We start from the raw sequence: 18,104 nt of genomic DNA, 5'->3' as shown, positions 1-18,104 counted from the left end.
TTAGTCGTAATTTTCTTTACAATTGCACGACCTATGTTCTGAACAAACTCCCTGTTAATGCCAGTTGAAGTCAAACTAATTGTAAATAACAGTCGGTCAGTTCCTGGAACTAACACATCATGAGCGCTGAGATTGGGAAAGTAAACCAGAAGTGTTTGATTTTGATCAATGTGGTGCTTGGGTTATCAGTTATAGTTACAGACTGCTTTGACTCCTTATGGATCCTGAAGTCCATGTTGTGGATTGAACTTGTGCCTGTATTGCGAAGACATTCTTTATATTGAAATGATGTTTGCTTATTTTTTTAAAAAAAATGGATGATATCAATCTAGATAAGCTAACTGACACTACTGCAGTTGAAGGGGGGACTGATGAAACCAGCTTTATGAATCTTACCTAGGAACTTTTGCAATCAGCTGTTAATGATTATTATGATGTCTTAAAAGAACACAAAAAGTATGTGACTCCTATTGGCCGTGACTATTCCAAGTTAACAATAGATAGTAAAGGAATATTGCGACTGCATGGCTCTCCAGATATTGATCTTATGAATTCTTGTACTAGGAAACCCCTAGCGTTATCTACAGTAGCTCTGCGTCGTGGCAGCATCAACATTATTCATAACATGAATTAGGTCTTGTAGACTATGACAATTCACAAGTAAAACTTTCTGCAAAGACTACTAAGGTTCTTCAGACTGTGCGAACTGAACTTGGTGCAACACTCAAAGGAGGCCTCGGATGGCCTCGGAGAAATCTTGGCAACCTATGAAGAGTCTACATTACAGGCACCATCCTTAGAGTACAGTATTAGAGGGTTATGAGGTCTTGACAAACAATGTGGGATCACTCATCAATAATATGGCCAAGCCAGATGGACTCGACAAGCATATAGCTTATGAGAAAACAAAACTTACACAGGCAGATGATGAATTCAGTAGATGCAGAGTTGCTGAAAGATTGCATAACTTTGAAGAAAGATCAGCCCGCTTGGAAGCAGCTTCCAATAATAGAGATGTTCTTCATTCACAAATCAGTCGACTTTGAGAAACTATCGATCAAGTCCTCAATGATGATACCACACTGGCCGAAAAAAATAAAATATTGTTCAGAGAACAGGGGATAACCATTACCAGTATTTTAACCACATTGGGATTTATCAACTTTGGCTCTTGGATTAACTGGAGGTGGTGGTATAGGCGGTGGATAAGGTGATAAGGATGGTGTAAAAGAGTGGATAAAAAAGCATTTAAAGGCATTAGGAGAAGCACTAGCCAAGCTCGCTGGGATAGCCGCGTCTTCACTTCCTGGTAGAGAGTATTGTATCCTGGCTCTTGAATGTCTTAGCCAAGACTGCCATTTGGCTTAGTCCAAACTTGTGGGCAGTAATTGTAGCAATTGTCCGACTATTTATCCAAATCATTAGTAAACCCGTCATGACTCTTCCTACTATAAGCCCTGTATTTTCATTGATATGTTGTTGACTTTGAGTCACAACATGTGGCTGTTGCACTTCTGTTAATTACAGTAGATGACCTTGACTTGACAATTCCTGTTTTGCCTGTGTTTGGTTGCGCTATTGATACAGTGTTAAGATCTGAATTGAAACCTAGTGTTTGTTTATCGGTGTCAACTACAATCATATTATTATAACCTACCACTTGGCCAACGTTAAGTTGCATGTTACTCGGTGTAAACATAGTCCACTTTAGATTCGGCAACTGTAGTACATCTTGGTATCAACGGGTGATGAAACAGCATCCTCTACATTCGCAGTAAACTGTTTTTGCGCATTGAAAGCTGTCCCCGCACAAATGATGTTTGAGCGTGTTTGTGACTGAGCTCGAATGAGAGCCTAAACATAAGTTCTGAGAGAGTCACTAATTATTTCAGCGCCCGGGTGACTAAAACCCTCTGATTTATTTTTTAAAATGTTCCAAGCATTTTCAGCATCTTGTGCTTGGTCAACCTTTTGGTCGGTGAAAGCAACACCACCCTGAAAGTTCATATGATCGTCTCTCCACTCGTTAATCGAGAGAGCCAAGCTCGGAAGAAGCCGACCTCTTATCAGTAAATCATCGCTGACTTCTTTAACAGAGTGTGCGACACCGTATGGAATACTGAGACAATGGTTAACTCCACACAGACGCCAATCTTTACTCGTAGAAAAAGCTAATTCCCCACAATTACGTTCATATGCTCGCCGATGGTACGGATTATTTGATACATTCTATGCTTGATGCTGAAGAAATGGTGCACTTATTTCTGTAAGGATGCGCCCAAGCTGATAGTACACATGAAAGAAGAAAACAGACTTAGTTTGTCGCGATGGTCACTAACAGATACTCCACAGCCTGTTGTTGCACACCATATAGCAAAGTTTAGCTGGTTTTGACAGAACTGCATCGGATTGGATAACCAGTCATGTACTGTTTTAACATTCGTTGCTGTGAACCTGTAATTTCTAAAGATATCAGGGAATCGAGTTTTAAACTGAGCACCGGAGACATCGACTAAAATTGTCGATTACTTCAATACTACTCTCGGTTTTACCAGCTCCAATATTGAAGTAATAATATAGTATCTTTGTATATTTAATATGTATGCTACACTCCCGGGAATAACAAATGGTCAGTCTATTCAACTGCTTCACACTATTGATAACTTGGCGGGGCAACTTGAAGTTGCTCTCTGCAATATAACGTATTACCCACAGTGGACCAATATAAGTACTGTGAGAGATAACGATAAGTTATTACTAGACAACGACTGTCATACTAGATCTGATGGGTATATCAGTGTATGATCATCACTCAATGATGAAATTTTAAAACCTTTTGGAGCTAGTCTCACACTAAATGAGTCGAATGGGGTGCTGATTTTTTAAGCAGTGGAACACATTATATAAAACTTGACAGGGACTTATCAAAAACACTTGGACTCTTAAAGAAGAGAAGTGGCACCCAACACAACATTGCATGGAGTTAAATTTCCCGATATAGTTCCCTATCAAGAGTTGTGCATCCATCTTGAACAGATTAGTACAACAAATAATATTGAATGCAAAAGTCCTTCAGCTCTACTAAGAGCTAACAGAATCGTTCTCATCATTGCAGTATAAGAAGTTAAGGCGGGGTATTATTACAGAGCTAATGATTTCTGTATTAGATGTAAAACATCAACCTGTACATATAGGATATTTGAGCGTGTCACTCCATATTATAAATAATGGTTAGTGGACTCTATGAAGCATTTTATACAACCTTGTTCGCGCCAATAACAATGGACTCGAAGCAAAAATCGAATGGCTACTGAATATCGTCATTGCCCCACCATATGTGACGAGGGACAAGGCACATCATTTAACTAAGATAATGAATAGTGGCGTCATACTCGGGGCTTATATTCCCTCAAAACGAAAGAGTGTGTTAGTCGCTCCCCTGCAAGATGGCCCAGGCTATATGTTATTGAGTCCAGCATTAAAAGATGTTAACTTAACTTTTGTTACTTAATTCAATGATATATTAAACAATTTTAATGCTATACCCCCAAGCGCTACACTTCTTGTGGAATTCTTGTTTGGGGATGCGCCAGAACATGGCCTCGTGATATTACCGGGGCTATCAATTAAATGGTTTAAAAGACATGAACGTCAACGTTGTAGTAGTATTTTCGGAGCGGGAAACAATCTTATTACTTCAACCCTTAATGGGATTGAAGTTAATATTATGCGTCTTTCGCTTTTTAGGATATTTATACCCTATAATCTAATCTAAAAAGGATGATGTATACCCCCTAGACATTGTCGACCGACCAATTAAACCCTCTTGTATAATATAATAATATATTTATTATGATTATTGGTTTATATCCAGCGCTCGATGAAGCATCTGAAAAAAGGGATACTGTTGATGAATTTCGATTACATCAAATAAGTGAAATAAAACATCACATAGAGAAGGGGCATGATTCTAGATTATTAGACTTGGATTATATAAAATGTATAGCAGAGCCTTGAATGCTCTTGGTGGTGTTGACACTGCACTTAGCTAGTAGCAGCTAGGATGGGACTTGGTGTAGCCGGTGTTGGTTTATTATCAACTATAATCGCCATGCCTATCATATATGGCATGGAAGTAGCAGTCTCTGGACTGGCAGGAGTAGCTCTTAAATTTATTTGCAAAAACAAAGCATTAAAACATGATAGTATTCGTGTCTTGGCTGAAGCAAAGTTAAATAGCATTGAGGATCATATCTCAACAACACTGGCTGATTGCAAGATATCCGAGAAGGAGTTTCGTTTAGTGTTGTCAGAACCCACCAAATACAACGCAATGAAACAGGATATTCGGTCAAAATCTCATAAGACCAGTGGCATAAGTAAAGACGAGAAAAAAGTTCACAGAACAAAGAAAACAAAAACCAAAGAACTGGTTGGAGATTAAGAATAAATTGTTTCCTCGATATGCATCTTAATCAATGACGATCATTTGATCGCACTGCATAATTTGCATTAACAATTACGTCTGTAGAAGCATTGATAGGGTTCGGGCCCCGTCTTGGGCGGGTTTCAGTAGAACCCTCATCACCTAGACTACAACCTTTAATCATTTCAACTGGTTCGCCCCAATGCAAATCCAACACGCGTTCGGTAGTTTGACATTTGTTACTTGCGATTAAACACCTACGACGAACATAAATATCCATATAACACCACCGAGCCTGCATTGAGCAAGGCGATTGGTGATCACATCATGCCAACATTTCACAACTATCGTTTCCGGAAGGCATTTATTAAACCCGAGAGTGTTCATGCGTTTACACCCGCGCTACATTGCCTTTTGTAAATACGGTAATCGCTAGCGTTGAATTTATTGCATTTCACTTCTTTGCCCGGAAGCAGAACTCCACAACAAATCATTTGGACAGAAATGACATTTGGGCAACCTTGTCTCAATCACATTTGTATCTTTTTCACATTTCTTGATAAAAAGCAACACACTACGGGTACATTGCAGCATATATCTGAAACGAAGAGTAAATCATGCTAAAAACTTGTTTCATTAAAGTATTGCTCGAGAAAAAACTGTTAATTCTTACATGATGACATGTTTCGTTTCAGGGAGTCCTGTTATCTGATTTCATAGCTATTTTAACTGAATGGCGATGATATAAAGCACACCTGGTTTATCTCCCTGGGTAGGCATGTCGACAGTGCAAAAACTTAAACAGATTCGTGTGTGGTTTTCATGACTATGGATGATACCATATGGCCTGAAATTAGTTTAAGATGTACATAAAAATGCGCCACTTTCATGTTGAATATGAATGTCGAGATAGCTTCGAAACGTATGATGTTCTAAAAACCTTATCACCAGCCGCATAATATGATATAGCAGTTCCTCGGAATAAACTCTTAGTGCAGTACTGATATGTTCTTTGTGTTTTCTTATCAAAGTAAATCCATTAGCGAAGGACACGATACGATCGGAAAGTACAAAAACGGTGTAACACTTCAAACCGTCAACATATAACAGGAAGTTGTCAAGATTATCGACAGTTGGTTTTATGACGTTTGCACTCATGTTTGGAGGCATAAATGATGAACTCCATCTGTGTAGTTACAGAAATAGACCCAGTGTTGTGTCCGAGTATCTTCACGTTGCAAATAAAATGCAAGTTTAATCCAGATGTTTCGGTTCTCTTGGAATATGTTCTATAATTGGATTTCAAACATGGAGTAATGATAGTATGGTTTTCTTGTTTCTAAGTGATCATTCGCTGCATTCATGTGTGTGTGTGTGTGTGTGTGTGTGTGTGTCTGTGTCTGTGTGTGTGTGTGTCTGTGTCTCTGTGTGTGTGTGTGTGTGTGTGTGTGTGTGTGTGTGTGTGTGTGTGTGTGTGTGTGTCTGTCTGTATGTGTGTCTGCGTATACCGAAGTCTTTGGTGAGAGGGGATGTGACTAGGTAGCAGGTCAAGACGTTTAATAACGTTGACGTCATGGAATAGTAACGTCACTTTCGACAATAACACCTTAAGGGAATTGTGCCACATCTACAGACTGGCGATATTTATCAACAGATAAAACTCTTGACCAATTAACCATGTGAACAAAAGAAATGCTTTTCGTTCAACTTGACGTTTAGATTTGTTTACCACACGTAGCCTTTTAGGTATTGTTTTATTAACAATACAGATCGTATCGTTGCATGCAATAGCTAGACTGCAAAGGTTTTAGGCGGATGAAGGAAGTGAAGTTTATATTGTTTTGCAAGGTGATGCTCCTATATTATTTCATGAAGGTCTCAAACGTCGACGTTGGCCACATATTGATACATTGCTTTTTAGAATGATGTTGGATAGTAAGTAAAATCGACTCGTAGCTTCGGAATATGCTACTTTAATCTACTTGTGTTGATAGAATTGAAATCAAAAGACCCCCGTGTGGGATTCTGTGTAAAAAAAAAAAAAATCTACATACCTCCAGGGTATCTGCTAATCATCTGAGCTTATATCTACTTCAACCACGGTAAAGTCATGCCCATCCAAGAAGCAAACCCACGTAATTAACGTTAACTGTATTAGAATCTGCGGTTAATTACAATTTCCACCTTGGCAGTTTCATGCTATTTCAATAAATATTCGTAACGTCTTAATATAATTCCTTTACATGTTTAAGGATTGGAATTTCACATGTGTAGATATATCTCATCTTATCCTCAAATATTCAAATTGAAACAACCAAGGTTGAGATGTATGGATTCAATAAAAGTTAAAAGTTTACACCAACCATAAGTTTAACACCAGCCACCAAGATAAGGACCACGATAACGATGTTCTATATATTTTTTAGACTGCTAAGTGGTGTATCATTATCGTTCATCACCTTATTTATTTTCTGTTAATCTATTTTGATGGTGTGTCAACCTGATGGTGACCTTTACTTATTGACCATTAGCCGGTCTTGGTGAGGATGCAGTGTCTGCGTACACGTACAGTGATGTCCCTTAAGCACGGATCAATAAATATGTGTGATATTATCTTCTTTGATATGTATACTCAGCTGCTCCTACTACTTATCCAGCCTATCGGAACGGGGCTAGATAAGTGTGATGCATTACATTTGCAGTAAAGATCATAGGTGTCTACATTAGTGTTTATTTTATCCTAACAGCATGTATATTTGGCCTCTTGAGAATACCAAGAGGTAATGCTAATCTCTCCACTTCAGTTTAGATATAAGATGTAGATTCAAAATATTCAATGAATAGGACATTTGAAACCTCCCCTGGCATGCAAAAATCTGTCAGTTACCTATGCTTTGCTTTGCATTATAAATCATTAAAACCTGTCTATCTGTATCTTGCCTTATTAACTCAAAAAGCAACATAGTAAGCAGATACGTCATTGTGTGTGTCATACGAGATATCAGCCGAGAATGAACAGAATGCCACATCATGATTATAACATAACTATTAAGTAAATAAACCCTTTCCATATTCACAAGAAATTGATTCAGTATATAGCATGAGCATGTGTTTATGAATCACTATGAACTATTGGTGATGACAAGTGTGCGTGTGCGCGTCCTGCCCCATCGGTGGAGCAAGTCACAAACACGTGTAAAAGAAAGTCAATTTTTCACCTAAAACAACATGAGAACACATGGTCAAAAGAAGGCAAAATAGGAAATTACACACGTCTACCAGGAAACGGTTTGAAAGTTTTACTGAGGTCTTGAATGTAACCTTGATCAAACAACTCGTATGGTGCGCTCTTTTAAATCCTCGTAGAAAGAGCATGCTTGAATGCACCTCAAAAGTTGTGAAATGTAGATACCAAAGGCTGGAGCTACTGGAATATTGCTCGACATGAAGGGAAAGTAGACCATTGGAAAGTTGAAGACATCCTTCTGGCAATGCAGTGTTGTGAATATTTTTTGTCACTCTGAATGTTCATGCATAGGTCAAATACTGAAACCGATGAGGCGGTTTGACTGGTCTATTATACTTTATTATATATATTGTATTATGTTTACACAGACTGATATAGTATCATTTATACCATGCGAGTATTTACAACTGATTTACAAACAAACAAAGCGTTAAAATGGTGCGTCCAAACGTGCAGATTAAATAATTGGTTTGGACCTCATAATGATGGTTGTAGGAAAATATATAGACAACTTCATTTGCTCCACCAAGAAGCAGAAATCTTTCAGAATCTTTAGTAGTATATTTTACACTTTGCACAAAGTGGTAATGTTATAAAGGACATAGTTTGAAGAGATGCCACACGGAGATGCAGTCTTTCCGACAGTTAGTTGAGTATAATGATGCCAGAAGTTATAAAACGGCAATGGCCTATATTGGTACAGATTCATTCGTGCTAAAACAGACCCGCTCCTTTGAGAGCTAAGGTCCTCGTATAAGTAATGCGATTATATTATGTACGTAACTCGTTCCTTGATGTCTTTGCCAGAATCCTCTCTGTCGACTACGTAATAAACTCTGAACCACTCTCAGGCACTCGCTGAATGACATATTGCCCTCGGAAAATACCACATGTGTTTCGAAATAAGAAACAAATCACAGACGTTTGTGTTGATAACATCTACAGTGGGTTCTCGGGTTCCAATATGCACTTCCAATTATACAGATACAATTAGAATCTGTGTATGTGTTGGCCACATAATTCTCTGGATGTTTATGTGAAAAAACCTCCAGCGATTATTATCGGATAACTTTAAATAGAACGGCATGCCCCGTGTGTTATGGAATGGCGTAATTAACTGTAGTGCCAAAATACGCCATTTCCAGGGCGCTTCCTGTGAATGAGATTAAATATAAAGGTAAAAACTGGGCTAAAAGAAGGAACAGACATAAAAGAAACTTCTGATAGAATAGTTGCAATTATGCAGACATGGACTCGTGATCAAAAGTGGAGGAGCTATTTTTTTCGTCGTAGGCTCACTGATCCGTACGCAGCTATCACATACACTGCCTGGAAAGAGTATTCCTACTTTGACCGAAGTGTGATGCTCTACTCAACCACAGATGGGCATTCACGGTGTCATTGGAATATGTTTGTCGTCACCAAATACTGCTATATGAAACGAATTGATTGAGTCTTAAGGTGGCGAGGGAGTCCTATTCATGAACTTGTCTTTCAAGGAGGGATGTACATACAGAATCTGGCAAGGAGTGAGTGAGTGAGTGCCCATTGAACCGTATTTTATAGTCACCCGAACGCAGGTCCTAGATGCCAATTACTTTGGAAAAAACAAACACAAATTGGATTAATGCTGACAGAAGGAACAGTATCGAGGCAGGTCATGGGGCAACATAGGGCATGCAACTGGTGAACGCTTTAGAAAGGATCGACAGATATGATCAATGACGAGATAGTATACCGGGGAGTCGGCAGGTCATGGGGCAACATAGGGCATACAACTGGTGAACGCTTTAGAAAGGATTGACAGATATGATCAATGACGAGATAGTATACCTGGGAGTGGGCAGGTCATGGGGCAACATAGGGCATACAACTGGTGAACGCTTTAGAAAGGATTGACAGATATGATCAATGACGAGATAGTATACCTGGGAGTCGGCAGGTCATGGGGCAACATAGGGCATACAACTGGTGAACGCTTTAGAAAGGATTGACAGATATGATCAATGACGAGATAGTATACCTGGGAGTCGGCAGGTCATGGGGCAACATAGGGCATACAACTGGTGAACGCTTTAGAAAGGATTGACAGATATGATCAATGACGAGATAGTATACCGGGGAGTCGGCAGGTCATGGGGCAACATAGGGCATACAACTGGTGAACGCTTTAGAAAGGATTGACAGATATGATCAATGACGAGATAGTATACCTGGGAGTCGGCAGGTCATGGGGCAACATAGGGCATACAACTGGTGAACGCTTTAGAAAGGATTGACAGATATGATCAATGACGAGATAGTATACCTGGGAGTCGGCAGGTCATGGGGCAACGTAGGGCATACAACTGGTGAACGCTTTAGAAAGGATTGACAGATATGATCAATGACGAGATAGTATACCTGGGAGTCGGCAGGTCATGGGGCAACATAGGGCATACAACTGGTGAACGCTTTAGAAAGGATTGACAGATATGATCAATGACGAAATAGTATACCTGGGAGTCGGCAGGTCATGGGGCAACATAGGGCATACAACTGGTGAACGCTTTAGAAAGGATTGACAGATATGATCAATGACGAGATAGTATACCTGGGAGTCGGCAGGTCATGGGGTAACATAGGGCATACAACTGGTGAACGCTTTAGAAAGGATCGACAGATATGATCAATGACGAGATAGTATACCTGGGAGTCGGCAGGTCATGGGGCAACATAGGGCATACAACTGGTGAACGCTTTAGAAAGGATTGACAGATATGATCAATGACGAGATAGTATACATGTACTTGTTTTAATGTATCAGCTCTTTGTCGTTAAAGACGACGTTTTTGTGTGTATCAGTACCGCTTCATAACATATCAAATTACTACATGAATAAAAGTAGGTGGCGAGGGAGTCCTATTCATGAACTTGTCTTTCAAGGAGGGATGTACATGAATAAAAGTATAGATTCAAATATTACCTGATATACAAAACCTTTAAAAAGATAGATAAAAAAGTAAAACGAGTAGTAAACATTGATATGATAACTACATTCTGCTGATTTAGGCATGTCGAAGATTATGTTTTAAGTCAAATAGATGCAACTGTGACAATTCGCTAACTTTCGACAAATAATTGTAAGGACTCTTGGAGTCAAAAAGAGTCCAGTGTGCATTTCCGACTATATCATAAACATGTGTTTATGAATCTCTGTCAAGTAGTGATGATACCAGGTGTTCGCGAAAGGTGAGAGGATCCTGTCCCAACGTTGGCACCCTCCACAAACACATGCAAAGGAAAGTCAAGTGTTCATCTAAACAAACACGGGAACATGCAGTCATTTTGGGCGAATGAGGTATTGGTGGCCTAACGGGCCGAAATTCTCTGTGCAGAGTTCATCTTGCGTCCCTTGGGCACGCCATAAAATCTATGTCAGTGATCTTGGGTTCGAATCCCGGTTCGCCCAGATTGTGTTTATAGGCCTGTCAGCACTCGTGGTTTGAAAAAAAGTGGTAAACGAACTACAGACATACTTCGGGCTTTCCTTCCACATTGATACGTCGTGATATAACTGGAGTAATGTTCAAAGCGGCGGTAAACCCAACTCACTCACCAAGATATAAATTGACCTCAGTGGTATTTCCGTGGTAGTGTGTGTGTGTGTGGGGGGGGGGGGTCCACTGGTTTTCTGGATGTGTCCATTTCAACATTAGCATTTAGACTGCATCTACGCATTATCTTAAGTTTCTTTAAACTGAAATGTCCTCAATGTGAATGTGCCAATAAGCTTAGTGAATGATTAAGCCTTCCACTAATTGTTATGATGCAGAATTATAGTTATGATTTTAATTCTCACAAAATGTCAAATTGTAGATTAAAAGTTTAACAAACATGCCGCAATAAATCTGACTTCATCGTAAAACATTCTAAACCATCTGTATAGTATAGATACGTACATGAATAACACTGACATTAAAAGCTAAGAAATTAGATTAAAGTTTTGAAGTGTTCCTGTTTTAGAAAGCCGGTCTGAGCACATGGTATGGCTTTACAATGTGCTTTAAATTTCTCCTGCCCTTCTAGCAGTAAACGGCACCACTAGAGCACATGCCATGGTTACGAATCTTTATGATCTATCTCTGTGGCGTTTTCATTTCAGCATGGAGTGTAATGTACCAAAATACCGGTCTCTCCCGCCCGTATTAACCACCTGTCCGCTTGATTAATACCATTTCAAATATAGACGGCTGTGAACCCAATTAGAAGCAAACTATTTACCTTGCCAGATTCCACATTAAACTTGGAATATTGATTATTATAGACATTTAATGGATTCAAGATTTCCCACATCTTGTTTTAATCGGAAAGTACCTATTTCTGGTTGGTTGGTTGGTTTGTTGTTTAACGCCGCACTCAGCAATATTCCAGCTATATGACGGCGGTCTGTAAATAATCGAGTCTGGACCAGATAATCCAGTGATTAATATCATGAGCATCGATCCACGCAATTGGGATCAATGCCATGCATCAACCAAGTCAGCGAGCCTGACCACCCGATCCCGTTAGTCGCCTTTTACGACAAGCATAGTCCCCTTTTACGACAAGCATGGGTTGCTGAAGACCTATTCTACCCCGGAATCTTCACGGGTCACCTATTTCTGGAGCTACATATAGTTGTAGTTATACTTGTATACTGTACACTCACATATCCTCAGTTCATATGAGATATGATCCAGAGGCTATTTCATCTGTCAGCTGCAAATAGATGGGACATTTTGAAACACATTTCTGTTATTTAGTAAGTAAATGTCACATGATTCCGATGCACCTAACGATTTGAGGTTGAAAAGAGCTACGGCAAGACATGTTTGTTCATAAATAATAATAATAATATAACTTTCATTACGCAAATCACTAGTTTATAATAAACGTATTATTGTTAAGTTTGAAGCCTAATATTAATTGATCATGTATCAGTATTAGATTGATGTAATCGTGTACTATTTGTAATCACCATAAAATATTCTCTTGTTTAGATTCACGTTTAGTTCCAATAAAAGCGCCGAAAACATTTCATAATCATAATAAATCTCCACTAGTCTATTGTACGAGTGTATTATACGAATCCGACTATATTATAAGCACGTGTTTATGAATCACTACCAAATAATGATGATACCAGGTATCCTGCCCCACCATTGACACCCGTTGATCCCGCCTTACGTTGATACCGACACAGATCTAGCACTATTATAATTGAGTCGTCATAGGGATAGACTGTCATTAATGAGTAGCTCGCGATAAGGGTCATTCCCAGCACAATCCGACATACATTGGTTTTTTTCGAGGTCTCCATATATACAATAATTGAACCCTTTATACCCTTAAGCCGTTTGTCTCAGACCATTGTGAAAATAACATCCATATGATACTCAGATACTCGGAGCCAACGCTAAGCATCAATGTCTTGACCTGTCACTGCTCAGTCTGTTATTATGGTATAAAGTGCACTCGTGTCTTTCACATTCCAGTCAAAGGAAGCAGAATGGTCAATGCAAAGTCGGCGGCATTAGTCTTCTGCTCCAATTCCAAATGCCAGTGAAATAAGACCTTGTGGACTCTAGTAGCTAATTATCGTCTTGGAAAAATGGGTCACATAAAGGTGCGGATACCAGTTGGCCTCATGAAAATCGCTGTATAATCATGTAACGAAAAAATATCACTCGACTTCGAGAATGACAAGATGTGCTATCCAGTTTAAGTTGAACTCGTTAAGACTGAACAGCATAATGGGATTACGATGCCAAAAGGCTCGTTGTCTTCAGTGATTCATAAATGGGCCTTCACAACGAACTTGGTAAACTGTACATGCCATGCCCACATATAAAATATAACTGTAAAACACTTGCAAAGAAAGAATAATTTCAAATAGCGAAATTCTCTCGATATGGTTTTCAAGAAGGATTTCAAGAAGGATTATAAAGCATGTGTATGTGTGGAACGTTTATGTTTGTTTATCTCGTTTTGTTGTGGTTTACATTAAAAAAGGCACATTCAAATTATCAGTATGCATAATTGAATCGACATCCGCGGATCCACCACAACTCTTAAGGGATCCCAAAACGAATATCCGTATTTCCCATGACTGCTACTTTCCGGTCTATGCTCTTTCCACTTTGTCCACACCATTTTCGAGCCCTGGAACAACGTCTACAGGGAGACGACGATTCAGACACTCATGAAACATGAATAGATATACGGCAATGTATATGATAAACGAGAAATGATTTTTATTTCATTTGGAAAATGTAAGTTGTAATTCTCGTCTAGTCCATTTTTGTTGAATACGAAAATGTTTGAAACAGAACATGTCTATCATTGGTTCCACGCATTTTTTAATGTTGCGAAACATATTTTTTGAGAACAGACACGTACAAAGCAAGCATACATTAGGGCGAAGAGGACAATTTAACCCACAAATAATCCAGAAATGAATGTTTATCGGATTGTCCTTGTAAACCGCAGAGGCTGATGATGACACTTTACATTAGACCTGCGTTGATAGTCGCCAAGATAGACCTTATTCACTTCGTTTCGGCAAAACCTACTTTTCCATTACTTCAACCTGCTCTGGTGTTTCTGTATACACTAGCTGCATGCAGTTTCCTGTGCCTTGTATACTTTATCAGCTCGAGATACCGCGCGTGTAACCTTAGATGATACACAGACTTTTCTTATCCAGTCGCTGATTTCCCAGGAGCGTAACTCAAGGGTTAAAATGCGTTGAAATAATGAGCTTACTCTGACACTCTGACACTTCAAGAATGCAACCTAACACAAGAAAATTTAGCATAAACGTGAACAGAGATTCCATTTGCTTCTGACAAAGTTTATACGTAGATTGATATGTATATAATAGAGGCAACAGTTCTTATGAGTACGAGGATGGTGAGAGAACCTTTGTATTGATACTGGATCAGAGCCCATTGGTAATTTAAACAAGGAGTTATTTCAATTCACCAAAGGGAATTATACTCCTTTGTATAGACCATGACGTTGTTCCATTATATGATACCGACAGACCAACTCCATAGTGTTATGGATAGAGCGGAAGGTCGATCCCCTGCCCGCGCCATACTAAAAGAAGTTAAAAGGTGGTACTTGATGTTACCCTGCCTGCCGCTCGCTTTTTACAATTCGCCAAATCAGAATAAACCGGCTGACTTGGGAATTATCAATATTAAACTGAGGCGTGCGGCGTGCTATTTCAGAAGGCTAGGATTATAGAACTGTACAAGTACAACAGTCCGAAATACGAGCATTGACCGAGACGTTGATACCAAAGTTCCCATCACTTCACACTGGCAGTCCATTCAAAACACAACCGTTTATCGATATATGGAATGCATCAATATGGTCACGTTACATCGAATTTCATTTATTCTATTTCCTTACTCTTCATACTGTTACAATTATATATTTATATGTACACAAGGATATTGATCAAGATTAAGTTCCGTTTTTTCACCTCAACCATTTTTTCTCACATAATTCCATCAAGTCAATATATATCCTTAGCCAGAACCTATGCTTGACACACAAACGATAACTGGCACCCCAGTGTTATTGAATCATCACTCACCTTTTTTTTCGCAGCGGCCAACTGTAATCGGCGTTTGTTCCCCTCGTCGCTTTTGAAGTTCTTTACCCAGATGTTGTAGCCGATTTTGGAGTATGAAAATATCAGAATCACAAGGGGTCCAAAATATTGTAATACCATCAATGCCACACTGTATGTATATTTCTTTGAATGATCTTCCCACACCTCAAAACACTGCCCACTTGTATTTGAATAGTAAACGAGTTTTGAATTCAAGAATATAGGTAGCGGTATCGCCAACGATACAGTCCAAATTGCCGTTATCACAAAGACTGTTTTTCTCGGTGTGATTCTTTTAAGGAAAGGGTGCACTATCACAATATAACGATCCAGGCTCATGGCAACAAGCGTGTAAGAACTGAGCACCACAGTCACTCCCTGTATATATTGAAGCACCGGGCACATTACAGCAGGAAATGGCCAGTAGTTTTTCAAATTAACAGCAGCAGTGAAAGGTATGCAAAACACCGCTAACAGTAAATCACTGACCGCCAAATTAACAATGAAATAGTTAGGAACTGTGTGCATCCGCTTGTAAGCAAAAACTAAGTAGCAAACAACACCGTTCCCACCAATTGCTGTGATAGTAATAATCGAGTACATTATGATGAGAATGATCTCCATATACTCCGAGATTTTCCAAGGAAACTGATCTTGTAGGTCTGTATCGTTCATTCTTTATTACTCCTTAGCGGTTCAATGAATAATGGGTCCCAAGAGCCGAGAATAATGTCCATCTCCCTGACTCTACCTCAGCCGTAGAGAGTCGGCTTGCCTCTGGCTTCTATCGCTGCCGCTTACACCTGCGCCAGGATCAGTCAATAATGTTACCACAGTCCTCCGCTTGGAAAACCCACTGGGCCGATTCGCTAACAGATATACGTGACTCTTCCTTATCAAGGGGTATCCATTGTGCCCTGGGTATCGAAACGACAGACGGGACTTCCAGCGACTGTGTTCTTTATACAGTGCCTTTCAGTGTATGTTTCCTTTCATGACGGCTCGTAGTCGCAAGGAAGTCGTAATTGCCAGATTAAGGCTCGGTGTCTGTTGATGTACATTAAGATATGAGGGACGTTCAACGTGTCAAGAGAATGGAATGTTGAAAAAGAGTTCCAAGTGCAAAATTAAAAGTACATATCGACAAAAAGTAATAATGTTATCTTTCCAAAGTTCAAAAACGTATTTTAATGTGTATCAGTGAAGGCATAGAGGAATATATAAACGGATATAAAATTCATGTTACATCGATCTTCTTCATCGCTCACGAGGTGAGGTGAAATGAGGTTTATTTAACGTCGCGCTCAAGATTATTGCACTTATATGGCGACGTGCATGCACGTGCTTGTGTGTTAGTGTGTTCTTGTACATGTTCTAGTCCGGATAGTCTGTCTTACAGACCCTGATACAAATATATATCAAATACAGCCCATGCAAGTCTATAATGTTTGGCAAGTCTAGATCACTTCTGCTGAAAATGAAGAGAGTCACTGGGCTCCTTTTTATTATATTTTTATTAAGATAACTGAACAACTGTTTTTTTTATGTACGATATGTTCATTTCAGAGACTAGATTTTAGTCTATAGTCCGGACTAATGCCAGCTCACTGAGATACCATGCCGCAGTTTATCATGAATACCCCACTCAGACACAGTATATACTGAATCCGAGCCAACGAGTCGTCGTTTTATCCCTTTGATGCTGAGCGCCAGGCAGGGTAACAACAAGTACAATATTTTAACGTATTTTGGTTTGACATGGATCGAACCCACGACCTTCCACTCTGGACAGACGCTCTATCCACTAGACAAGGCGGTCCCCGATATTGTGACAAGTTCACCGAGGGGACGTTTTACCACTAGACCACCAGGGCGGTTCATCGCTTATTAATGTATGTTAATCACAGCGTAAGTCCATATTATGATGAAACAAATCGTCGAAAAGTTTTTGCTTACATAATATTTCTACTTAGTTCTCTTCTAAGTCGCTGTATCATACGCCATATCAGCCGAGTATGAAAAGAACGTCAAATTACATCTTGATAATAACAAACAGACTTTTTACAAGCAACAAAACACTTTCCATAATCATAAGAAATCACGATCCCGACTATATCAAGAGCAATTGTTTATGAATAACTATCAGATAGTGATGATACCAGCTGTTTGGGAAAAGGCGAGCGTATCCTGCCCCACCGGCTGCATTCATCACAAACACGTGAAAAGGCAGGTCAAGTCTTCACCTGAACAACCCACAAAAAGGGCACCAAATAAGTATTAGTGAATCTAAAATGCCGTTACGCCTCTAGTGTTGAAAGAGCGGCGGAGTAGCCTAGTGGTTAAAACGTTCACACCGCACTCCAAAGACACGGGCTCGATTCCCCACAAGGGTACAATGTGTGAAGCCCATTACTAGGGTCCCCGCTTGCTCACTCTAAAGCTGTGCTTACCTACCTACCCTCCCTCTCTCTCTCTCTCTCTCTCTCTGTCTCTCTCTCTCTCTCTCTCTCTCTCTCTCTCTCTCTCTCTTACAGTTATTCACTTCAAAACATAATACAAAATGTATGGTATATATATATTGGTAAACAAAGTTGTAAGTTTCTTATGCAAATGGAAATAATTATTCAATTTACCAATTCTGACATTTAGTATTATTTGTTTTCACGGCAGCGTTTCCAAGTGGTATGATCTATGTTAGCGATTTGATGCAACGCTGGTTTGACAAATGCACGTCCTATATTTTCTGACGTGATTGTTAATCAGTGTTGCTATACACCACAGGTGGT

At 39.4% G+C, this 18,104-nt stretch overlaps 1 protein-coding gene across 1 annotated transcript in view; it reads right to left on the bottom strand.

Annotated features, from left to right (window-relative positions):
• Positions 1-16,356, bottom strand: part of LOC124137393 (RYamide receptor-like) — a 67,570-nt gene extending 51,214 nt beyond the window's left edge. The window contains exon 1 of the mRNA XM_046503678.2: positions 15,301-16,356. Coding sequence (XP_046359634.1) covers positions 15,301-15,993 — 693 coding nt within the window. The 5' untranslated portion in view covers positions 15,994-16,356. The remainder of the gene's footprint in view (positions 1-15,300) is intronic.
• Between the last annotated feature and the right edge of the window lie 1,748 nt (positions 16,357-18,104).

The sequence above is a fragment of the Haliotis rufescens genome, unplaced genomic scaffold (genome assembly GCF_023055435.1).
Source record: "Haliotis rufescens isolate VD_foot unplaced genomic scaffold, xgHalRufe1.0.p SCAF_20, whole genome shotgun sequence".
Taxonomy (NCBI): Eukaryota; Metazoa; Mollusca; class Gastropoda; order Lepetellida; family Haliotidae; genus Haliotis; species Haliotis rufescens.
Note: the sequence above shows the minus strand (reverse complement) of the source record. Positions and strands in the feature narration are given on the sequence as shown.